At 51.6% G+C, this 25,824-nt stretch overlaps 2 protein-coding genes across 5 annotated transcripts in view; one reads left to right on the top strand and one right to left on the bottom strand.

Annotated features, from left to right (window-relative positions):
* Positions 1 to 25,824, bottom strand: part of LCMT1 (leucine carboxyl methyltransferase 1) — a 272,789-nt gene that overhangs the window by 108,434 nt on the left and 138,531 nt on the right. The window lies entirely within an intron of this gene.
* The window catches only part of LOC137433778 (rho GTPase-activating protein 44), a 171,131-nt gene continuing 163,829 nt past the window's right edge, over positions 18,523 to 25,824 (top strand). For 3 of the 4 annotated variants that reach the window (XM_068126089.2, XM_068126090.2, XM_068126088.2), the window contains exon 1: positions 18,523 to 18,760. In XM_068126089.2, coding sequence (XP_067982190.1) covers positions 18,708 to 18,760 — 53 coding nt within the window. In that variant the 5' untranslated portion in view covers positions 18,523 to 18,707. The remainder of the gene's footprint in view (positions 18,761 to 25,824) is intronic. The other variant, XM_078786126.1, reaches the window with a different exon arrangement.

The raw sequence follows: 25,824 nt of genomic DNA, 5'->3' as shown, positions 1-25,824 counted from the left end.
ACATACCCTGAAGATCCTTAAATATCATGAAGAACCAGAGGACCCCAAGGACCCAAAGACCTGGAGGACCCAGAAGACCAAAAGAACCCGAGGACCCAAAATATCGTGCAGACTCCAAAGACACAAAATACCACAATGACCCAAATTATGCAAAAGACCCCGAGGACCCAAAAGAGCCATAGGACCCCCCTGATGACCCAAAAGACTCCGAGGATGAAAAATACCCGGGGTCTCAAAAGATCCTGAGGACAGCCTCATTAAAAAATATATATTTAAATTACAATACTGAATCCGGTTTTATAAAGAGGACATCATGTGTCATGCGTGTCTGATGAAAGTGGATTTGTACAAAATAATGAAAGAATGTACAAAAACACCCCACAAAATACACCTCACAAATATGTCCTGGCGAGGGTCTCTAAGCTCCGATTGCTCTATCTTGTTTATTTTTATGTTGAAAGCTTCAGTCACAGACTATATAGTTCACTCCAAAGACAGACATAACAAGGTGTCACCATGTTTTAGAGTAGGGAGACTGAAATGTATCATGCGGAGGCCAGTCCAGTAAAGGCAAAATGTTTAAACACCATTCAAGACTCGCCCTACCAGCTCGCCGCCATCGCACTCGATCTCCCGCTCGCCATTTTCCTTCCCGGAAGCCCATCCCTGCCCCCGATCAGGGACGTCGGCCCGAATACCGTAAAGTGTGGGAGCTGTACTCGCACTATAAAGCCAGACAAAATGGACGACACAGGAACGAAGTTTCACCGAGCTATTTATTTAGCTCAAAACCAAAGAACTCAAAAGCACACTGAATCTGCCCCTCGAACGGGCGGCAATTTATATCGCAAACTGAACACACAAAAGCCACGCCTCTCAGGCGGGGCGTGGTATGCAAAATCGGTAAGTCACGTGTTCGCCCGAGAAGGGCAAGTCTGGACACGCCCGGGTGAGTCCGGACACGTGACCGCTCACCGGTTGCGTCATCGGCCGGTGCACGTTAATTGTGTTATGCTTCCGGTAACCGCTACATGCGCCCCAGAATTAACCTGCACCGGGAGAGTCCGTTTGAGGGGGGTCCTGATGACCCGGCCGAAACGATCCCTGGCGATTCGTGTGGGGGTGGTAGGCGGCGTGGCGGTGGATGGTCGGGCGGGGGGCTTGGTTGACGGGGGACGGCCCCGTCGTGGAGGAAGGGCCAACCGTGGAGGTTGGTCGAGGTCCAAATGGGCCGGCTTGAGGCGGTCCACGGAGATGCGGTCCGGCTTGCCGCCGATGTCGACGATGAATGACTTGTCGTCCCTCTGCAGGACCCGGAAAGGTCCATCGTACGGTGGCCGGAGCGGTCCCCGGTGTGCGTCGTGCCGAATAAAAACGTACTCCGCAATGCGAAGTGCTGGGGGGACGTGGGGTTGGGGTCAGCCGTGGTGGGACATGGGCACGGGGGCAAATCTCCTGGCGGCCTCCTGGAGGTCCGAGCGTTGGCGAGCCGCGGACCAGGGGCCGGTGGCGTCAGGGATGAATTCGCCCGGCACGTGCAGTGGCTGGCCGTAGACCAGCTCGGCGGTGGAAGCCTGGAGGTCCTCTTTAGGGGCCGTTCGGAGGCCCAATAGGACCCACGGGAGCCTGTCGGCCCAACCGTCGTCCTGGAGGCTGGCTCTGAGAGCGGCCTTCATCGAGCGGTGGAGCCGCTCGCACAAGCTGTTGGCTTGGGGGTAGTAGGCCGTGGTGCGGTGAAGCTTGACCCTCAAGGCCTGGGTGACCGCGCCCCAAAGCTCGGAGGTGAATTGCGGGGCTCTGTTGGAGGAGATGTCCGAGGGCGCGCCGAAACGGGCAATCAAAGTGCTAATGAAGGCGTGCACCACGTCGGCGGATGTTGTTGATGCCAGCGGGACGGCCTCAGGCCACCTGGTGGTCCTGTCCACCATCGTGAGGAGGTGGGTGAAACCCCGCGAGGAGGGAAGGGGTCCCACCAGGTCCACATTGACGTGGTCGAAGCACCGCGCGGGCACGTCGAATGGTGCCAACGGGGCCTGGGTGTGCCGGTGGACCTTCGCGCGCTGGCAGGCGACACAGGCATAGGCCCAGTCGCGGACGTCCATGCGGAGCCCGTGCCAGACGAACTTTGCTGCCACGAGCTTCTGTGATGCCTTCCGGCCCGGGTGGGAAAGGCCGTGAAGGGCGTCAAAAATGCGCCGCTGCCATCCGGTGGGCACAATGGGGCGAGGTTGGCCCAGGGAAACGTCGCACAGGAGAGCTGTGCCTGTGTCCGTGAAGGGGATGTTGGCCAACCGCAGGCCTGTGTCCACTGTCCGGAGGGCTTGCACCGTGGGCTCGGTGGTCTGGTCGGCTGCCATGCGGGCGAAGTCCACACCCAGGTGGACGGCGTTCACGCCGGACCGGGAGAGGCAATCGGCCACAGCGTTGTCCTTGCCCGCAACGTGCCGGATGTCCGTCGTAAATTCGGACACGGCGGAGAGGTGGCGCTGCTGGCCAGCCGACCACGGCTCCGTAACCTTGGCCATGGCGAAGACCAGGGGTTTGTGGTCCACAAACGCCATGAACGGGCGGCCCTCCAAAAGATGGCGGAAGTGGCGAACGGCCAGGTAAAGACCGAGGAGCTCGCGGTCGAAAGCGCTATACTTGCGCTCGTTAGGGCGAAGCTGCCGGCTGAAGAAGGCCAGTGGTTGCCAAGCCCCGTTCACCCACTGTTCATGCACGGCGCCCACCGCGTAGTCGGAAGTGTCCGTGGTGAGGGCGATGGGTGCGTCGAGCGCCGGGTGTGCCAGCATGGTCGCGTTGGCGAGGGCCAGTTTAGTGCCCGTGAACGCTGCATCCATCTCTGTGGTCCAGGCAACGTCGTGCTTGGCCGGCTTGCCCCGGAGGGCTTCGTACAGGGGGCGCATGAGTTGGGCGGCGCGAGGTACGAACCGGTGGTAAAAATTTACCATCCCCAAAAATTCCTGTAGGGCCTTGATGGAGCGGGAGCGCGGGAAACTTGTGACTGCCTCCACCTTGGGAGGCAGTGGGACAGCCCGGCGCTTCGTGATGCAGTGCCCCAGGAAGTCGACGGCCGTTACGCCAAACTGGCATTTCGCCGGGTTGATGATGAGGCCGTGCTGGCCGAGGCGCTCGAAAAGCGTGCGCAGGTGGACGAGGTGCTCCGCCCGGGAAGTGCTGGCGATGGAGAATGTCATCCAGGTAGACGAACAGAAAGGTGAGATCGTGCAGCACACTGTCCATCAGCCGCTGGAAGGCCTGGGCCGCGTTCTTAAGGCCGAACGGCATTCGGAGGAACTCGAAGAGGCCAAAAGGTGTAATTACAGCCGTCTTCGGAACGTCGGCCGGCCGGACAGGTACCTGGTGGTAGCACCGAATAAGGTCGACCTTGGAGAAGATCACCCGCCCCGCCAAACGGGCGGAAAAGTCCTGTATGTGTGGTATCGGGTACCGGTCGGGGGTGGTGGCGTCGTTGAGGTGGCGGTAATCACCGCATGGTCGCCATCCGGTTTGGGCACGATGTGCAGGGGCGAGGCCCACGCGCTATTCGAGCGCCGCACAATGCCCAATCGCTCCAGCGCGTCGAATTCCTTCCGAATTGCTTCCGGGTCATTCGCCTAGCAGGCTGAGCTGAGTCGGTCGTCCTGTGTATTTGATTGATTCTGTTGGATTTAGCGTGTGCTGTCATGTTGTGCTTTGTGTGAATGATTGTGATGGATCCCTGTTTCGTTTCCTGGCTTATGGCGGCGTGTCTGCCCATGAGATTTGCAGTACTTTGGTTTTTACTCGCCACCAAGTTGAAAATTTCGAACTGTAAGTACCCGCCATGTTTTTTCGTTGAGCCTCACGCAGCCCCGGTGTGTGCCTCTCAACAAGACAGTCCTTTTCCCCGTCTCGCCCCATCGCCCGCCCCATCGCTCGTCCCATCGCCCGGCCCATCGCCCGGCCCATCGCACGCCCCATCGCCCGGCCCATCGCACGCCCTACCTCTGCACGCACCGCTGCATGCACCGAGCTCGACTATTCGCTCTAACTCCTCTATCCCGAGGCCTATTCGCTACACGCGGCAAAAACTTTTGTCTTTAAACAACACCACTCAATTGACTCCTGGACTCGTGTCAGGCCTCAGAGAACTTGAAATCGGCGTTGGTCTCCCAAGAAAACGCGCAAAGCGAGGCGGGAGGAGAAAGCAGAGAAAAATACCGATTGTGATTTCTCTTCGCGACCATCGACGGCCCGACCCACATTTTAATAATTCCTGCGAAAAAGTGTCCCCTGTCAACTTCAATAACCTCATCTATCCCTGTAGAACATACACAGCACCAAAACAACACCGTTCTGACCTGTATCTCGCCTTATTCAATGCTCAGTCTGTAAGTAGTCCTGACAAGCAAACCGAAATTACCTCTTTTATTCAAGACTAGGGCATTGCCCGTACTATATCTATATCTAAAATTATATCCCCCCCCTCTATTTACATGAAATGGTTTGGTCCAAAGCGAACGGCTTGCGAGTACGGTGACAATCCCCCCCCTCTATTTACATGCAATGGTTTGGTCCAAAGCGAACGGCTTCCGGAGTTTGGTAAAGAAATCGCCATCGCGTGCACAAACGCGCAGGAAAGCGAATGAATCGCAAATTCGTTGTTATTAGTTTTAAAACATAGTTTAACGCCAACATAGCGCCAACATAGTTTGCAAACGTGAAATAAATGAATACGCTCTCAAATGTGCCATCCGAGGCAGAGTGTGTCCTCCACGTTCGGCACACGCGATCGTTCGCTGCTCTCTGATTGGTTGAATCGTTTTTTGGACATAGCTCGGTAAGTAATTGTCCGATTAATATGAAACCTTGAAAAGGCACATCCTCGGGTCCCCAGCAATATACCTGGCAAGTTTCAAGTATATCGGACCGGTAGTTGTCGAGAAACAGCGGTCACAGACAAACAAACAAACGTACAGACGTACAGAGATTACTGGAATTATAGATAGACTAGGGCATGCCCGTACTATATATAAGCTAGGACGTGCCCGTACGTGGGTGCCCGTTCCTTGCCAAAAAAAAAAAAAAAAAAAAAATTTGTGTAGGGGTGTGTGTGTGTAAACATCCTAGGGCGTGCCCGTACGTGGGTGCAAAAAAACATGCGTGCAAACAACAACAACAAAAAAAAACTTTGAAACCACGTGGCAGTAACGACCACAGAACCCCCCCCCCCTCTATTTACATGAATGGTTTGGTCCATTCGCAACGACCACAGAACCCCCCCCCTCTATTTACATGCAATGGTTTGGTCCAAAGCGAACGGTTTGGTCCATTCGATGTGATTCGATGATTCGATGTGAATGGTTTGGTCCATTCGCAACGACCACAGAACCCCCCCCCCCCCTCTATTTACATGAATGGTTTGGTCCATTCGCAAAGCCAAAGCGAACGACCACAGAACCCCCCCCCCCCCCTCTATTTACATGAATGGTTTGGTCCATTCGCAAAGCCAAAGCGAACGACCACAGAACCCCCCCCCCCCCTCTATTTACATGAATGGTTTGGTCCATTCGCAACGCCAAAGCGAACGGCGAACGGCTAAATCGCCATAGCTCGGTAAGTACTTGTCCGATTAATTTCAAACCTTGAAAAGGCACATCCTCGGGTCCCCAGCAATATACCTGGCAAGTTTCAAGTATATCGGACCCGTGGTTGTCGAGAAACAGCGGTCACAGACACACAGACACACAGACACACAGACACACAGACACACAGACACACAGACACACAGACACACAGACATTGCTGGAATTATAGATAGACTAGGGCATGCCCGTACTATATATAAGCTAGGACGTGCCCGTACGTGGGTGCCCGTTCCTTGCCAAAAAAAAAAAAAAAAAAAAAATTTGTGTAGGGGTGTGTGTGTGTAAACATCCTAGGGCGTGCCCGTACGTGGGTGCAAAAAAACATGCGTGCAAACAACAACAACAAAAAAAAACTTTGAAACCACGTGGCAGTAACGACCACAGAACCCCCCCCCCCTCTATTTACATGAATGGTTTGGTCCATTCGCAACGACCACAGAACCCCCCCCTCTATTTACATGCAATGGTTTGGTCCAAAGCGAACGGTTTGGTCCATTCGATGTGATTCGATGATTCGATGTGAATGGTTTGGTCCATTCGCAACGACCACAGAACCCCCCCCCCCCTCTATTTACATGAATGGTTTGGTCCATTCGCAAAGCCAAAGCGAACGACCACAGAACCCCCCCCCCCCCTCTATTTACATGAATGGTTTGGTCCATTCGCAAAGCCAAAGCGAACGACCACAGAACCCCCCCCCCCCTCTATTTACATGAATGGTTTGGTCCATTCGCAACGCCAAAGCGAACGGCGAACGGCTAAATCGCCATAGCTCGGTAAGTACTTGTCCGATTAATTTCAAACCTTGAAAAGGCACATCCTCGGGTCCCCAGCAATATACCTGGCAAGTTTCAAGTATATCGGACCCGTGGTTGTCGAGAAACAGCGGTCACAGACACACAGACACACAGACACACAGACACACAGACACACAGACACACAGACACACAGACACACAGACACACAGAGATTGCTGGAATTATAGATAGATAACGATATCGACGTGTTTTTTCTGACCGAAACTTGGCTCCGACCCAGTGGCGACGAAGCGAGGTGTGCTGATCTCACCCCACCTGGATACACCCTGCAGTCATTTCCTCGCTCCGCTAGGGGTGGGGGCGTGGCTGTTATTTACAGAGACAACCTCTCTCCCTTTGTCTCCTTCACCACGACTTTTTCGTTCGACCATTCATCCTACGAGCTAGCCCATGTCACCTTCACTCTGTCAGAAAAAAATCTTCATTTCTTCTGCCTCTACCGACCTCCACCTAACCGGAAAAACAAGCTTACTGACTCTATGTTCGTGACCCAGCTTCCTAATGTGCTCGACCACTGCAATACTCTTCCTGGTTTCGTCTTGATTCTTGGAGATTTCAACGTCCACTATGACCAACCAAAACATCCTCTCACTTCAAAGATCATTGACCTCTTTTCTACTTTTAGTCTGTCTCAGTCTGTCTCCCAACCTACACACGTTAAAGGACACATCCTGGATTGGTTAGTGCACAGATGCGATGATCAGTTGGTGCAGTCCACGTCAGTGACCTGTGCTATCACCTCGGACCACTTCTGTGTCACCAGCCACCTGAGTATTGCTGTTCCTCGTCTTCAGCCCGCCTTCATCACTGCCCGCAACATTCGTGCCATCGACCGTTCCGCCTTTAAAGAGGACCTTCACACCCGTCTCTCTGGCCGTTCCTATGTCACTGCAGAAGACCTCGACTGTTGCCTCCGCACAGCGTTGGACTGTCATGCTCCAGCGACATGGCGCGCCGTTCCCAGACGCAGGAGTACTCCGTGGTTCAGCGCAGTCAGCGACGAAGTCAGGGCTGCCAAAAACGAACGACGACGTGCCGAGAGACAGTGGCTGAAGACTGGCCTCACAGTCCATAAACAGTTGTATTACACAGCTAAAAGACTCGTCATAAAAATCATTCTGAAAGCAAAAACGTCATATATTTCTGATCGGATTACTAGGAGCTCCTCCTGCAAGCAACTGTTCAGCATTACCAACCGCCTGTTTGCCACCAAAAATAAATCCGTTCTTCCCACTGTGTTTCCTCAAAACGAACTACCCCAACGCTTCCTGCATTTCTTTCACAATAAAATTCAGTCAATAAGAAACAATCTTGACAAGCAGTCACTCCTTTCCTTCGATGTTGCTGAACACTGCTTTCACAAGGACGACCTCTTAGTTCGTTTACTCCTGTTACTGAGGAAATTGTCAAATGTACAATCCTCAAGTCAAACACAAAAACATGTGATCTCGACCCCCTTCCCACCGATTTGTTCATTGAGTGTTTGGACACCCTCCTCCCATTTATTACTGCAGTTATCAATGATTCTCTGACTACGGGTTCATTTCCGCTTCTCTTTAAGCAAGCTCTTGTTAAACCACTTCTTAAAAAGCCCACCCTTGACCTTAACGACATGAAAAATTACCGTCCTATCTCCAACCTGTCTTTCCTGTCAAAGATCACAGAAAGAATTGTGCTATCACAGATGAATGACCATCTAGTTTCAAATAATCTTTTCAATTCTCGCCAGTCAGCATATAGACCAGGCCAGAGCACCGAGACCGCTCTCCTAAGAATAACCAATGATCTTCTGACCTCTCTTGACTGTGGTAAGGTTTCCGTTCTTGCTCTTTTGGACTTGTCTGCCGCCTTTGACACGATTGACCATAGTGTCTTAATTCGTCGTCTTGAAATCACATTTGGTATAACTGGTACCCCACTTTCTTGGCTGATGTCCTATCTTACTGATAGAGTGCAAACAGTTGTTGTCAATGGCCAGAAATCAGCCCCTTCTCCGCTTTCCTTTGGCGTTCCACAGGGCTCAGTCCTGGGACCTATCCTCTTTCTTTTGTACACTCAGCCTCTATTTGATCTTGTTGCCAGACATTCAGTTGATCACCACGCCTTTGCGGACGACAATCAGCTGTACAAAGGAAGCACTATTCAACAAATCGTGCCCACTGTTGAAGTGTTAGAAGGCTGTATTGCCGACGTGAAGGCGTGGATGACCCAAAACAAACTTCAGCTGAACGATGCTAAAACAGAGTCTATGATTGTAAGATCGCACAGATATCCTCTACAATGTTCACTTCCTACCACTATTCATGTTGGTGAAACCGATGTAAACTTTGTTTCGTCGGCCAAGAACCTTGGTGTGGTTTTCGACTGTAACATGACATTTTCCAAGCAAGTACTTCAAACTTGCAAATCAGCATACTTTCAGCTGCGAAAGATCGCATCCATTCGCCACTTTCTTACTCCTCAAGCTGCTCTAACTCTGGTCTGTGCCCTTGTCCTCTCAAGGCTAGACTATTGTAATTATTTGTATGCTGGCTGCCCTCAGTTTCTCTTGGATAAGTTACAAAAGGTTCAAAGCTCTGCCGCTCGTCTTGTCTGTAAGGCGAAGACGTCTGACCATGTTACTCCGCTTCTTGAATCTTTACACTGGCTGCCTGTCTCTGCTCGTGTGCAATACAAAATTTGCACTCTATGTTATAAATCATTGTGTGGAGCAGGACCTCACTATCTCTCCGATTTGCTCACTCTCTATGAACCTCGGCGACGGCTTCGTTCAAGCGACGACTCTATGACCTTAGAGCCGCCGCGCACCAGCACCAAGTCGTTTGGCGAGAAATCCTTTTTGTTTGCTGCACCTCTGCTCTGGAATGACTTGCCTTCCTCTGTTCGACATGTTGACTCTCTTCCTGCCTTTAAAACCACCCTCAAAACCTATCTCTTTCACAAGTCTTTCAAAGTCTAAGTCCTGTTTTCCCTTTGGTTTGAGGTGGGACAGAGATCGAGAGTATGTCTGTGTACATGTGCGGGGGAGGGAGGGGAGGAGGAGGGGGAGTACACATCTGTGGGTTTTGAATGGGGAGGGAGAGGAATAGGGCAAGAGTGAAGGTGTGTCTGTGTGTGTGTATGTGTGTGTGTGTGTGTGTGTGTGTGTGTGTGTGTGTGTGTGTGTGTGTGTGTGTGTGTATGTGCGGTGTGTGTGCGTTCGCATGATAACGTAAAGCGCCATGAGGGTAGTTTACTCTGCTTGATAGGGCTATATAAGACTCCTTTATTATTATTATTATTATTATTCCGCCTTCGCCACGGCGAGTTTGGCCGGGTCGAGGCGGCGAGCCCTGGCGTAGACCGGTGGACCTGTGGTCGGGATGTGGTGTTCGACGCCATGCTTGACGGCGACGGCCGAAAACGTCGGCTACGTGAGGGCGGGAAACTCGGCGAGCAGGTGGGTGAAATCGTCCGTGGCCGGGAGCGCGCAGGCTAGCTTGGTCGGAGCAGAGCCGCTCAATGAGCAAGCGAGCGAGCTGAAGGTCTCCGTGTTGATGAGCCGACGCCGTTTGACGTCAAACAAAAGCCCATGCGCACAAAAAAAATCTGCACCCAGCAAGGCCATGGGCACGTTCGCCGTGATGAAGTCCCACCTGAAGCGCTGGCCCCCGAAGCAGAATGCGACGCTGCGCGAACCGAAGGTGCGGATGGAGGAGCCGTTTGCGGCGACCAAGGCGGGGCCGCGTAGCGCGGCCTGTTTATCCTCCACCGAGGTGGGTATCACGCTCAGCTGAGCGCCGGTGTCACACAAAAAACGCCGCCCGGACTCTGTGTCCATGATAAACAGAAGGCTGCCTGAATGGCCGACGCTCATGGCAGGCAGCGAGCGCCGGCCTGGTCGTTTCCCGACCCGCCGAAAGTGCACGGTGGGCGGCACGTTCTGGCCTTCTGCCCGAACCTGGCGTGGTAATAGCACATGGTCCGCTCTGGTGGAGGCTCAGGCGGTCGCGTCGGGTTCGGTCGATGGGGCGTCGCGGCGGCCGCAGCCGTCAGTGGCGCGGACTCGGCTGGTGGAGGCGCCGGTCGTGGCGCGGGCATTGCCTCGGTCGGCCCAGGGTTCCAGGCGGCCGCTCCGACGTGTCGCCTGGCCGAGAAAAATTTATCGGCCTCCTTGGCCAGGGTGCGAGGGTCCGTGATGGGCGAATGAGCCAAAGCTAACCATACCTGCCCGGGTAGCCGCTGGAGGAATAGCTCGCGGAAGAGAAAGTCCGGGCTGTGGTCACCGAGAAGAGCAAGCATGTGGTCCATGCTTTCGGATGGACGGGCCTCACCCAGCTCCGGGAGGTGTAGTAGGTGTCGTGCGCGTTTGGTCTCCGTGAGTCCAAACGCACCGAGGAGTAGGCCTTTGAGCGCGCCGTATTTGTCGGCATTCGGCAGGTGCTGGAGGAAGCTCAGAACCCGGGCAGCGGAGGAGGCGGTGAGCGCAGAGACCACATTGTGTTAGCGCGTCGTGTCCTCCGTGATGTTCCGCAGGGCGAATTGAGAATCAGCTTGAGCAAACCAAACGGCCGCGTGAGATTCCCAAAAGCCCGGGAGCTTCAAAGCTACAGCTGACTCCATCGCCGTGTTCGTAGAAAGGGGTCACCAATTGTGGGAGCTGTGCTCGCACTATAAAGCCAGACAAAATGGACGACACAGGAACGAAGTTTCACCCAGCTATTTATTTAGCTCAAAACCAAAGAACTCAAAAGCACACTGAATCTGCACTTGAACGGGCGGCAATTTATATCGCAAACTGAACACACAAAAGCCACGCCTCTCAGGCGGGGCGTGGTATGCAAAATCGGTAAGTCACGTGTTCTCCCGAGAAGGGCAAGTCTGGACACGCCCAGGCGAGTCCGGACACGTGACCGCTCGCCGGATGCATCATCGGCCGGTGCACGGTAATTGTGTCATGCTTCCGGTAACCGCTACAAAAGCACAATATGTTACAATCCTTCCTTCTTACATATCTAACATACTTCCAATTGCACTCATAACAGAAAAATACCCCTGTGAACTACACCAACCATTTGCGAAGAAACATGGAGATGATAAATCCCAACCCCAACATCCCAAAAATCATGCACAACATTAAAACCAAATCTTCGAGGAAATTTCATTAAATATCACAAATCCAGTCGGTTAGGGGGTCTTCTGGAGCGAGAAGAGCGACGGAGCACTCCGTCTTCTGTTGATGCCACAGGAGGTGATAGTTCACTTTCCTCCGCAGAAGGAATTCCCTGGAAAGCATCCTTGTGACGGCCTTCTGGAGCAGGGCACTCCGGAATGATATCTGAGACTCTATCCAGGATAGTCGTCCCGATGGACGGTTCCAGTGGATCCGGTATGTCACTGGTTAAATCAGAGGATGCCAGTCTCACATGATCCACATGTCTCCTGACATTCCGGCCATCCAAGAGTTTCACGATAAGAAACGAATCAAATTTCTCCAGCGGGACCCCAACTGAAATTGAGCACACATACGCGATCTCCCACATTTTAAAAAAAACCTCTCCTTCGAGTGTCTGTCATGCCAGAACTTCTGCTTCACTTGGACCTTGCGGACCCATACTCATCCGGCTGTAACAGGTCCAGGTGGGTCCTCAACTTCCTTCCCATCAAAAGCTCAGAGGGTGACCTCCCAGTGGTTGAGTGGGGGTGTCACGCGGTATTTGAAAAGGAATCGGGCCACTCTCGACTTGATGCTACCCTGACTGAGCTTTGACATACCCCCCTTGAAAGTTTGCACAAAATGTTCAGCCAAACCATTGGACCCAGGATGGTATGGTGCTGAGGTAAGATGGATGATTCCATTGGCATCCATAAACCTACGAAATTCACTACTAGTGAATGATGGACCATTATCTGACACAAGAGTCGAGGGTAATCCATGGGTAGCAGATGAGGTCCGTAGTTTGCTGATGGTTGCTTCGGATGAGATTGTTGTCATGGGGTACACGTCCATCCACTTATAATAGGCATCCATAATGACCAGTAACATTTTGCTCAAAATGGCCCAGCAAAGTCAATGTGTATACGCCACCAAGGTTTTTGGGGCCATTCCCAAGGATTAATTGATGATGGCGCCGGCAACTTTGCATTCACCGGACACGAGGGGAAGTTGCGAACTGTACCCTCGATATCTAGATCGAGATTTAGGCACCAAACATAGCTCCGAGCAAACGCCTTCATTCGCACGATTCCAGGGTGTGTTTCATGGAGCATTTCCAGCACTCTAGAGTCTAGATCTCTCTGGAGGGGGGGAACCACGACCCTCCTACCCCACAAGATCACATCATCTTGAACGCTCAGTACAGATTTACTCAGTGAATATGCCTGGAACTTTGTATCTGTCGAGACAGGCCAACCATTGGCTATGCAGCGACGCATACGTGAAAAAATAAGGTCCCGATTCATCCACTGACGAATCTCTTCAACCGTTAATGGCGAATAATTTAAGAATTCCATGAGGAGCACAGAATCTTCTGGAGTGGGTACCAATTTGGGGCTGTCCCATAAAGGCAAATGACTCAAAGCATCAGCATGTCCCGAATGCTTGCCAGGCTTGTACGTGAATGTGTAGTCGTACGCTGCCAGAATTAACGCCCAACATTGTATCCTTGGAGAAGCTAATACAGGCACTCCTTTGGCAGCACTGAATAGGGTATGCAGTGGCTTGTGATCATTGGTGATTTCAAAATGCTGACCAAAAAGGTACGAATGGAATTTATTTACCCCGAAAACCACCGCCAGGCCCTCTTTCTCAAGTTGGGAGTATTTTTTTTCAGCTGTTGCAGGCTGCGCGGAGCAAAAGCGATGTGTTTTTCTGTTCCATCTGGCATACGATGAGACAACACTGCCCCAACGCCATATTGTGAAGCATCACATGCGAGTAGTAGGTATTTTTTGGCAACATAATGCATGAGAACCTTGGAATAACTTAACAGTTGTTTGGAAGCTCTGAACGAATCATCTTGCTCTGAGCTCCACTTCAAATGGCTTTTGTATTTAGCATAGCATGGAGTGGTGCAAGTACTGTTGACAGGTTGGGTAGAAACCACCCATAATAATTCAAGAGGCCCAATATGACCAGTTCAGACACACTCCTGGGAACTGGCGCTTCCAACACTGCCCAAACCTTGCTAACTACGGGGTGCAGCCCCTCTGCATCTATCCTGCAGCCCAGATACTCCACCTCCTTGGCCTGAAAAACACATTTCTAATTGCGCACAGTCATTCCCGCCTCTGACAGCCTCCGAAGCACTGCCTCCAGTTTTTTCACATGGTCAGCCTGTCTCCCCTGAAATAAAAATGTCATCACTAAAAACACAAACGTGTGGAATGCCCTGTAAAAGAGTATCCATGCTGTGCTGGAAGATGGAAGGTGACGAGGGGATCCCTAGCGGTGGCATTCAAATCTTCAATCCATGGAATTGGATAACTGTCTTGTCTTGCTGCTTGATTTACAGTAAGCTTATAATCACCACATATGTGGACTTGGCCATCACCTTTTAGGACAGGCACTATTGGAGCTGCCCAGTCTGAGAACTCTACTGGTTCTAAAATTCCTTCTTTATGAAGGCGCTCCAGCTCACGGTCTACCTTCCCCTTCATGGCATAGGGCACTGGCTGTGGTTTGAAAATTTTAGGCTGAGCTAATGGATCCATATGAATTTTGGCAGTAATGTTCTTCACTCTGCCTAGTCCGCTGTGAAAAACCTCTGGGTATTGATCCACCATGGGCTTGTGGAATGCCGATATGTGATATCCCAATGTGACAAATCTCGGCGCAATTCAGCTTGATGAGACTTGGACCGATACCATCCACCATCCTGAGAGGTATGGTGGATCTCTGGCCCCCGTACTGAACATCAACATCAATAGATCCAACCACTTTGATCAGCTCCCCGGTGTAAGTGCGAAGAACAGCCCTGGATTTGTGCACCACTGGAGCTTTAGACCAAAGGTCTTTGAAAGACTTGGCACTCATCACTGAAATGGAGGCTCTGGTATCAATTTGCATTTTTAGCAGCAACCTCCATGCCTTGAGCTAAGTCCATTGCTTTTCTGAAATCTAAATCCCTTTCTGACAGCAACCTCCGTCAAATGCGCTCATCTTGGACCCCGCACACCAGTCTATCCCTGAGCATTTCCTCCACTGTCACCCCAAACTCACAGAACTCCGACATGAGCCTCAGATCAGCAACAAAAGCTGTGATTGATTGTCCCGGTTTCTGAAACATCGAATTGAAATTGAATCTTTGTACAATCGGAGACGGTTTGGGATGAAGGTGTTCCTGCATTAGCTCACAGTGTTCTTCGAAGGTTTTGTCAGACGGTTTGGGATGATGGTGTCCTTGCATTAGCTCACAGAGTTCTTCAAAGGTTTTGTCAGACGGTTTGGGATGATGGTGTCCTTGCATTAGCTCACAGAGTTCTTCAAAGGTTTTGTCAGACGGTTTTTCAGGCGACACAAAACCATGCACGAGACCATACGTTTGAGATCCACAAACACTGAGTGAAACAGCCCATCGTTTGCGAGCATCTTCAAAATCATTAGCGATGAAGCACTGGCCTAGCCGCTCCGTGTATTGGGCCCAGTCATCAGCATCCGCATTGAATTCATTCATCTTGCCGAAATGCGCCATGATTCACCCGGAAAGAATTCACAGAAATTCATGTACTTGCCAATTTATCCTCATCGCCAACTGAAGTGTATCAGGTGAAGGCCAGTCCAGTAAAGGCAAAATGTTTAATCACCGTTCAACACTCGCGTTACAAGCTTGCCGCCATCATGCCGGATCTCCCGCTTGCCTCGCTCCTTCCCGGAAGCTCAACCTTGCTCCCGATCAGGGACGTCCGCCCGAATACCGTAAAGTACAATATGTTACAGAGACAAGTTTGAAATTTCATTCCCAGGCTGAGTTAACATCAGAGGCAGTATATATGGGTGACCGACCAGTCCTGAAGGGAGATGACTGCTTGCAGCCCCTGTCAATCTGATTGAGTGAAATGCCAGACTCGCCGACATTGAGGCAGCTCTTTGAGAATAGCCAGAGAGATGTTGACTTTCGCAAGCATATAATGATTAGATTAACCAATTGGAGCAGAGGAAGAGCAGGAGATGTTTGTGGGAAAGTTAGTCATCATGCACAAAGTCCAGAAGGGAGGATTTGCCACAGGGAAAAATCCGGGTTGGAAAATTCACAGATTGATTCAGTTCCGTGGAAGTCAAAGAAGTCCATTGTTGAAGTGCCATGGCTGGTGAGCAAGGTACTAATACTTAGCTAAGTTGCATGGTGACAATTGACATCACCACATATGAGGAAGAGAGAGTTGGGATGAAAAAGTTGGAGATGAGTGGTTAAAAGTTGGTCCATGTTGTTTGAGAGAAAGATGCAGATAGAATCGTCACTGTTTGGAGGACGGTACAACACATAGACAAACAAGAGGTGGGAGCAGACGGGAAGTCGCAGCTAGAAGTACTCCTGGGAGTTGGGAGGTGTAAGATCAGTACAAGAGCAGTTTATCCTTAATAACACTCCTTACCTCCCTGTTCAACGACATTGATCTTGTTATGCCTGTGGATTTACACCTCGTTGGTATATACTTACCCTGTACAGTGTAGACTACACATTTGCTCCTTGAAGGTTTCCCATCTCTCAGATCACGATTGTCCTCCTGCTAGTTTGTCCCAAGAGAGAAGAACTTAACTCACTTAACTACTTGTACCCTCAAGGATTGCCTTCCTGAAATCTAATAGCCATATAATATTATCCCAAACTGTAACTCTTAACAGAATCCTTACACACACGATGTTATAGTCACTTGTATCCAATGCTATCCTACCTCCACTTCCTCCACCATATTGGGATCATTGTTTAAAAAGAGGTTGAACACTGAAGTCCCCCTCGTGGGTCATGTACGAACTGGGTTAAAAAGCAATTCTTTACTAGATATAGGAGCTCTGCATCTGCTCTACCCTTATGCTCTTCCTGGAACCAATATATTACACCTCACACCTTGGAATTTGAGCACACCCAGCTCAAGGTTGTACGTTTCAAACAGCCCTACTACAGACCCTCATGCACTACAGGGCAATTAAGCACACTCACCAGCAACATTAATGACAGATGTGAGCTACTGCTTCGGCCTACAGGGACTTGCTCCTCACCGGCTGCCCACATTGCTGTACAACTGAAGCAGCAGCGCATGAAGCAACGCTTTGACAAAGTGCGCAGATCAAGGCCACCTGTGATACAGGTCCATGAATAGGTCAGAGTTAAGTATCCTCATTGGAAAAACAAGACGCCGTCGTTCTGGTCCTCCCCACTTCGTGTGAGCCGACGGCTTGGACCAGTGACTTTTCAACTTCAGGATGGGTCTCGATGGCACGCCAGCAGACTACGGAAAGTGGTGGCCCTCTTTTCCCCAGCATTTGAATACATCCAGCCAGCTTGGAGTTCGTATATGTTCCCCACCGATACAGGTGGTATGGCTGATATAGAAGGAGGGGTTGAACCCGTGCGGTCACTGCAATGACCGCAGAGAGTCTGCCAGCGGCCTAGCCATTTTCAGGATTTTATGACCTCATTCCAGACCTCAACTTGGTGGGAGAGGGGAGAAAATGTTGTGTTCCTATGTGTTATATTATTTCCGATTATGTTGTTGAATTACCAGATGTTGAGGGATCGCTGGGAAGGGACATGATGATGAAGATGAAGTGGAATTGTGGGGGAGTAGGAAGAGACTCCATCTTAACGGAGTCGGAGATGTGTTCACGACTACTAGAACTAGGTGCCTCAGAATAAACGAACTTGTGCCTTGCAATGAGTGACATTGTTTAGCGTCTGTTGGGGGACATGAGACTGAGGACTTGGGGTTTTGGAGGCGGAGGTTGAGGACTTGGTATTGGGGTTCCGGGGCGGAGGTTGGGACTTGAGATTTTGGAGGCGGAGGTTGAGGACTTGGGGTTTTGGAGGCGGAGGTTGAGGACTTGGGGTTTTGGAGGCGGAGGGTGAGGACTTGGGGTTTTGGAGGCGGAGGGTGAGGACTTGGGTTTCGGGGGTGGAGGTTGAGGACTTGGGGTTTTGGAGGCGGAGGTTGAGGACTTGGGGTTTTGGAGGCGGAGGTTGAGGACTTTGGGTTTTGGAGGCGGAGGTTGAGGACTTGGGGTTTTGGAGGCAGAGGTTGAGGACTTGGTGTTGGCGTTCGGGGGCGGAGTTTGCGGACTTGGGGTTTTGGAGGCGGAGGTTGAGGACTTGGTGTTGGCGTTCGGGGGCGGAGGTTGGGGACTTGGGGTTTTGAAGGCGGAGGTTGAGGACTTGGGGTTTTGGAGGCGGAGGTTGAGGACTTGGGGTTTTGGAGGTGGAGGTTTGGGACTTGGGATTTTGGAGGCGGAGGTTGCGGACTTGGGGTTTTGGAGGCGGAGGTTGAGGACTTGGGGTTCGGGGGCGGAGGTTGAGGACTTTGGGTTTTGGAGGCGGAGGTTGAGGACTTTGGGTTTTGGAGGCGGAGGTTGAGGACTTGGGGTTTTGGAGGCGGAGGTTGAGGACTTGGGGTTTTGGAGGCGGAGGTTGAGGCTTAGGGTTTTGGAGAGACGGGTTGGGGACGAGTTGAGGATTTGAAGTCACATTTTACATTACGTGGATGTTCTGCAGGTCCCAGGTCCATCTTCCAATCCCTGATCACTTCCCTCACAGAATCGTTATTTCTCGTTTTCCTCTTCCCTTTCTCTCAATATTCCACTCAGATTGCGACACAAACATCTCCTGCAGTTTTCTCTTTCCTATCTGACACATATATACATATACATGTTGGAGCTTTCTCACACCATTTGCTATAATTCAATACAAGATTCTTTTTTTCCTGTAATTAACCGGTAAATTGCAGAATAAGCAAATAATATCACAAATATGGATCTATACAAGTACAACACTCCCGCCGTTTCGGAACCTCAAACACCACCAGACTATAAATCATTCCCTAGTTCCTTCATACCATACCTCATTCAGAGGTCGTTCCTCCCTCCTTCCTTCTCGGCTGCCGTCACCGAGTCGTTGGGGACCTCTGGAGGAGATTTGGCGACGGAGACGCGTTCGCAAGTTCCCCGTGACCTGGGATTCTGACTGGAATCGAGGCGGCGAGAGGGAGGGAGAGACCGGAGGCCGCCACGATTTCCGTGCCGCCATCCCGGCTCCGCTCCGGTGTGAGGAGACGCACCGCCACCGGGACGATGAAGAAGCAGTTTAACCGCATGCGGCAGCTCGCTAACCAGACTGTGGGCAGGTGAGGAAGAAGCGATCCGAGTCCGCGCTTATCGTTAAATGGCTGCTCGTTCGCTCTGTTTCGTATTCTTCCTTGTCGTGACCGTGGTGGACACGAAGATGGACAAACACGGCGATGTGCTTCGAGTTGTTTGTTTATTTTGAAATCGCACACCTCAGGGTACCTCAGGTTACCGAGGTCAAGCCACCGCGAGGTCGTGACGTTCGTCATCTCCTGATAATACATTAAAATGCTCATTTAACAATCTCCCCGAGATGCGAACTGCAAATTATAACTGTTAAAAATCTAAATTTTAATCACGGAATGTTTGTTTTTAATATAACTTTTATCTTTTTAATACGTACACACTCCAGCAGCATCGGCTTTGTCGATCTTGGTGAAGGATCCACGGAAGACTTTAAATAAGCAAGAAAAAGACGAAGCAAGGACCGTTATATGTAGTTTATTGATGTAATAACTATTAACTGCTAATGGTGATAATGTACAGCAATTGTAATTACAACGTTGTTTGCCTTGTAGTTGTACTCGAGTGATGACGACCATGGGTGTCCGACCATGAGTGTCCGATCATGACTGTCTGACCATGACTGTCTGACCATGACTGACCATGACTGACCATGACTGTCTGACCATGAGTGACCATGAGTGTCTGACCATGAGTGTCTGACCATGAGTGTCCGACCATGAGTGTCCGACCATGAGTGTCTGACCATGACTGATTACGGCCACGAGTGTCTGACCATGAGTGTCCGACCATGAGTGTCCGACCATGAGTGTCCGACCATGAGTGTCCGACCATGACTGTCTGACCATGACTGTCTACGGCCACGAGTGTCTGACCACGAGTGTCTGACCATGAGTGTCCGACCATGAGTGTCCGACCATGAGTGTCATGAGTGTCTGACCATGAGTGTCCGACCATGAGTGTCCGACCATGAGTGTCCGACCATGAGTGTCCGACCATGAGTGTCATGAGTGTCTGACCATGAGTGATTACGACCATGAGTGTCCGACCATGAGTGTCTGACCATGAGTGTCTGACCATGAGTGTCTGACCATGAGTGTCTGACCATGAGTGTCTGACCATGAGTGTCTGACCATGACTGTCTGACCATGAGTGATTACGACCATGAGTGTCTGACCATGAGTGATTACGGCCACGAGTGTCCGAACACGAGTGTGTCCTGGTGTGCTGATTCAAGATCACCGCGCAGCGAGTACGTGGTTAATGGTGTTTGTTTTCCTTGTGTAATACTGTGTAACAGTTTAAACCCACGTGACATGATGTGGTGGTTTAACCATTAGCACGAGGGGTGGGTGGTCTCTCCTTGGTGTGCGTTGGTTGTGTTCATGGCAGGGCCGTGTACGGACCTTGTAATTATTGTGTGCACTTGACGTGAAAATGATCCCCTACATGTTGGGAGACTTTGCTCTGTGTGCTGCTGTTGGTTAAGGTTTTAAACACCACCTTCGCTTTGGGAACCTTGTATTACGTACTCAGGTCGTGTCACAACTCCACCACTCCTATGCACTCTACCACTCCATCTCACTCCACCACTCCATCTCACTCTACCACTCCATCTCACTCCACCACTCCTATTCACTCTATCACCCCTATTCACTCCACCCTTCCATCTCACTCCACCCTTCCATCTCACTCCACCACTCCATCTCACTCCACCACTCCATCTCACTCCACCACTCCATCAAACTCCACCACTCCATCTCCCTCCACCACTCCATCTCCCTCCACCACTCCATCTCCCTCCACCACTCCATCTCACTCCACCACTCCATCTCACTCCACCACTCCATCTCACTCCACCACTCCATCTCACTCCACCACTCCATCTCACTGCACCACTCCATCTCACTCCACCACTCCATCTCACTCCACCACTCCATCTCACTCCCTCCCCTCCATCTCACTCCACCTCTCCATCTCACTCCACCTCTCCATCTCACTCCACCTCTCCATCTCACTCCACCCCTCCATCTCACTCCACCACTCCATCTCACTCCACCCCTCCATCTCACTCCATCTCACTCCACCACTCCATCTCACTCCACCACTCCATCTCACTCCACCCCTCCATCTCACTCTACCACACTCCACCCCTCCATCTCACTCCACCCCTCCATCTCACTCCACCCCTCCATCTCACTCCACCCCTCCATCTCACTCCACCCCTCCATCTCACTCCACCCCTCCATCTCACTCCACCCCTCCATCTCACTCCACCCCTCCATCTCACTCCACCCCTCCATCTCACTCCACCCCTCCATCTCACTCCACCCCTCCATCTCACTCCACCCCTCCATCTCACTCCACCCCTCCATCTCACTCCACCCCTCCATCTCACTCCACCCCTCCATCTCACTCCACCCCTCCATCTCACTCCACCCCTCCATCTCACTCCACCCCTCCATCTCACTCCACCCCTCCATCTCACTCCACCCCTTCATCTCACTCCAACCCTTCATCTCACTCCACCTCTTCATCTCACACCACCCCTTCATCTCACACCACCCCTTCATCTCACACCACCCCTTCATCTCACACCACCCCTTCATCTCACTCCACGCCTTCATCTCACTCCACGCCTTCATCTCACTCCACGCCTTCATCTCACTCCACGCCTTCATCTCACTCCACGCCTTCATCTCACGCCACGCCTTCATCTCACTCCACGCCTTCATCTCACTCCACCCCTTCATCTCACTCCACCCCTTCATCTCACTCCACCCCTTCATCTCACTCCACCCCTTCATCTCACTCCAGCCCTTCATCTCACTCCAACCCTTCATCTCACTCCAACCCTTCATCTCACTCCACCCCTTCATCTCACTCCACCCCTTCATCTCACTCCACCCCTTCATCTCACTCCACCCCTTCATCTCACTCCACCCCTTCATCTCACTCCACCCCTTCATCTCACTCCACCCCTTCATCTCACTCCACCCCTTCATCTCACTCCACCCCTTCATCTCACTCCACCCCTTCATCTCACTCCACCCCTTCATCTCACTCCACCCCTTCATCTCACTCCACCCCTTCATCTCACTCCACCCCTTCATCTCACTCCACCCCTTCATCTCACTCCACCCCTTCATCTCACTCCACCCCTTCATCTCACTCCACCCCTTCATCTCACTCCACCCCTTCATCTCACTCCACCCCTTCATCTCACTCCACCCCTTCATCTCACTCCACCCCTTCATCTCACTCCACCCCTTCATCTCACTTCACCCCTCCATCTCACTCCACCCCTCCATCTCACTCCACCCCTCCATCTCACTCCACCCCTCCATCTCACTCCACCCCTTCATCTCACTCCACCCCTTCATCTCACTCCACCCCTCCATCTCACTCCACCCCTCCATCTCACTCCACCCCTCCATCTCACTCCACCCCTCCATCTCACTCCACCCCTCCATCTCACTCCACCCCTCCATCTCACTCCACCCCTCCATCTCACACCACCCCTCCATCTCACTCCACGCCTCCATCTCACTCCACGCCTCCATCTCACTCCACGCCTCCATCTCACTCCACGCCTCCATCTCACTCCACGCCTCCATCTCACTCCACGCCTCCATCTCACTCCACGCCTCCATCTCACTCCACGCCTCCATCTCACTCCACGCCTCCATCTCAATCCACGCCTCCATCTCACTCCACGCCTCCATCTCACTCCACGCCTCCATCTCACTCCACGCCTCCATCTCACTCCACGCCTCCATCTCACTCCACCCCTCCATCTCACTCCACCCCTCCATCTCACTCCACCCCTCCATCTCACTCCACCCCTCCATCTCACTCCACCCCTCCATCTCACTCCACCCCTCCATCTCACTCCACCCCTCCATCTCACTCCACCCCTCCATCTCACTCCACCCCTCCATCTCACTCCACCCCTCCATCTCACTCCACCCCTCCATCTCACTCCACCCCTCCATCTCACTCCACCCCTCCATCTCACTCCACCCCTCCATCTCACTCCACCCCTCCATCTCACTCCACCCCTCCATCTCACTCCACCCCTCCATCTCACTCCACCCCTCCATCTCACTCCACCCCTCCATCTCACTCCACCCCTTCATCTCACTCCACCCCTTCATCTCACTCCACCCCTTCATCTCACTCCACCCCTTCATCTCACTCCACCCCTTCATCTCACTCCACCCCTTCATCTCACTCCACCCCTTCATCTCACTCCACCCCTTCATCTCACTCCACCCCTTCATCTCACTCCACCCCTTCATCTCACTCCACCCCTTCATCTCACTCCACCCCTTCATCTCACTCCACCGCTTCATCTCACTCCACCCCTTCATCTCACTTCACCCCTTCATCTCACTCCACCCCTTCATCTCACTCCACCCCTTCATCTCACTCCACCCCTTCATCTCACTCCACCCCTTCATCTCACTCCACCCCTTCATCTCACTCCACCCCTTCATCTCACTCCACCGCTTCATCTCACTCCACCGCTTCATCTCACTCACTCCACCCCTCCATCTCACTCACTCCACCCCTCCATCTCACTCACTCCACCCCTCCATCTCACTCACTCCACCCCTCCATCTCACTCACTCCACCCCTCCATCTCACTCACTCCACCCCTCCATCTCACTCACTCCACCCCTCCATCTCACTCACTCCACCCCTCCATCTCACTCACTCCACCCCTCCATCTCACTCACTCCACCCCTCCATCTCACTCACTCCACCCCTCCATCTCACTCACTCCACCCCTCCATCTCACTCACTCCACCCCTCCATCTCACTCACTCCACCCCTCCATCTCACTCACTCCACCCCTCCATCTCACTCACTCCACCCCTCCATCTCACTCACTCCACCCCTCCATCTCACTCACTCCACCCCTCCATCTCACTCACTCCACCCCTCCATCTCACTCACTCCACCCCTCCATCTCACTCACTCCACCCCTCCATCTCACTCACTCCACCCCTCCATCTCACTCACTCCACCCCTCCATCTCACACACTCCACCCCTCCATCTCACTCACTCCAGCTCCTCACTTCACCCCGCTCTCCCCCTCCAAACCCTCCTACTCTCTCCGCCCCCAATCTACAACTTGAAAGTGCCAGTTAACCATCGTTCTCAGCCTCTCTCTGTGCATACATATTAAATAGATTCCCCCATTATGCATTTGAGGGACAGTATAACCTTTTCGTTTCTGAAATGCAACACATTCGAGGGAGTCAATATTTTGTCAATATTTTTGCGGAAAGAACATCTTGTGTGCGCGTGATGTTCCTATGCGGAGTGGGGCATCGACTTGGTCCATCTGAATTGTATTAAGCTGGTTGTCTTGTTTGTCCGCACTGGTTGGTATAAGTTAAAGACTCCACGTTGACAGACAGTGTTACCTGTGCTTTACCAAGCTTTGATTTTTAAAAAAATGTTGATGTGCTCGTGGTCACAGATGGTGGTGATGCAGTTGGGCTTCACCAACTTCACCACCAACACCAGTTGGGTTTGATGGTGGTTGTGACACATGGTAATGCGGTGTGCACCTTTGCTCATGACGTGTGGGATCATACTGGTGACTTAAATATTTGTTTAATACATTTGGCTTGTGATAAATGGAAATGGTGAGGTGGGCTGTGGGGCGTGGGGTGTCGGGAGTGGGGGTTACTTTTGCATCTCATTATTCTTTGGTATTCCTGCCAACACCAGAAAGACCGTGATTGAAAATTGCGGTTGGCCTATTTCAGAGGCTGCACACCTGTAGGCATGATTGAATTAACCTGCATACCATCGACTCCTGGTAGAGAAGGTTGACACGTCCGTCGTCCATGCTATAATTATCCACGTGTATACATGCCTTGCTCACCAAGTGCCTCCAATCCTGGTTTCCCACCAGGACGAGATGCCAGAGGGTTACCCCTCAATGTGGATGATGTGGGGCAGGGAGGCGTCAACATGTTTCCTTTCTGTCTAACTTGTCATGTTCGAGTAATTCCATGCTTTTCCTGATTCCTCTGCTTGTGACAGCAGTGACTGGTTGCCAGAGGTAATTAGGAAGGCTCAGGTAATGTAACCTGCACTTTGATGAACGATCTGCGGTTGAGTACTGTACAGGATGAGCATGGCGTTGATGGTGCTGAAGTGGACGACACTCCAAAATGGTCGTGATATTTTTCTACCGACTCCATGAGCCTCGACATTTTATACAACACAACAACATGCATTTTAAGGCCATTTTCCCTGCATGAGCGGGGGTTAGCCTTGCGGTCCCCATGACGATCTTCTCCATTTTGCCCTATTTTCTGCATCTCCCCTTGTTAACCCCCTTGCCCGCATTTCTTCTTCCACCATCTTAAGCCAAGTCCTTACATTGTATTCAAATTACATTTTACAATTTACATTCTTGCATTGTATGCAAGCCAAGACATTGCATGCAAGCCAAGACATTGCATGCAAGCCAAGACATTGTATGCAAGCCAAGACATTGTATGCAAGCCAAGACATTGTATGCAAGCCAAGACATTGTATGCAAGCCAAGACATTGTATGCAAGCCAAGACATTGTATGCAAGCCAAGACATTGTATGCAAGCCAAGACATTGTATGCAAGCCAAGACATTGTATGCAAGCCAAGACATTGTATGCAAGCCAAGACATTGCATGCAAGCCAAGACATTGCATGCAAGCCAAGACATTGCATGCAAGCCAAGACATTGCATGCAAGCCAAGACATTGCATGCAAGCCAAGACATTGCATGCAAGCCAAGACATTGCATGCAAGCCAAGACATTGCATGCAAGCCAAGACATTGCATGCAAGCCAAGACATTGCATGCAAGCCAAGACATTGCATGCAAGCCAAGACATTGCATGCAAGCCAAGACATTGCATGCAAGCCAAGACATTGCATGCAAGCCAAGACATTGCATGCAAGCCAAGACATTGCATGCAAGCCAAGACATTGCATGCAAGCCAAGACATTGCATGCAAGCCAAGACATTGCATGCAAGCCAAGACATTGCATGCAAGCCAAGACATTGCATGCAAGCCAAGACATTGCATGC

This window comes from Myxine glutinosa, chromosome 10 (genome assembly GCF_964187855.1).
Source record: "Myxine glutinosa chromosome 10, kmMyxGlut1.1, whole genome shotgun sequence".
In the NCBI taxonomy this organism is placed as follows: Eukaryota; Metazoa; Chordata; class Myxini; order Myxiniformes; family Myxinidae; genus Myxine; species Myxine glutinosa.
Note: the sequence above shows the minus strand (reverse complement) of the source record. Positions and strands in the feature narration are given on the sequence as shown.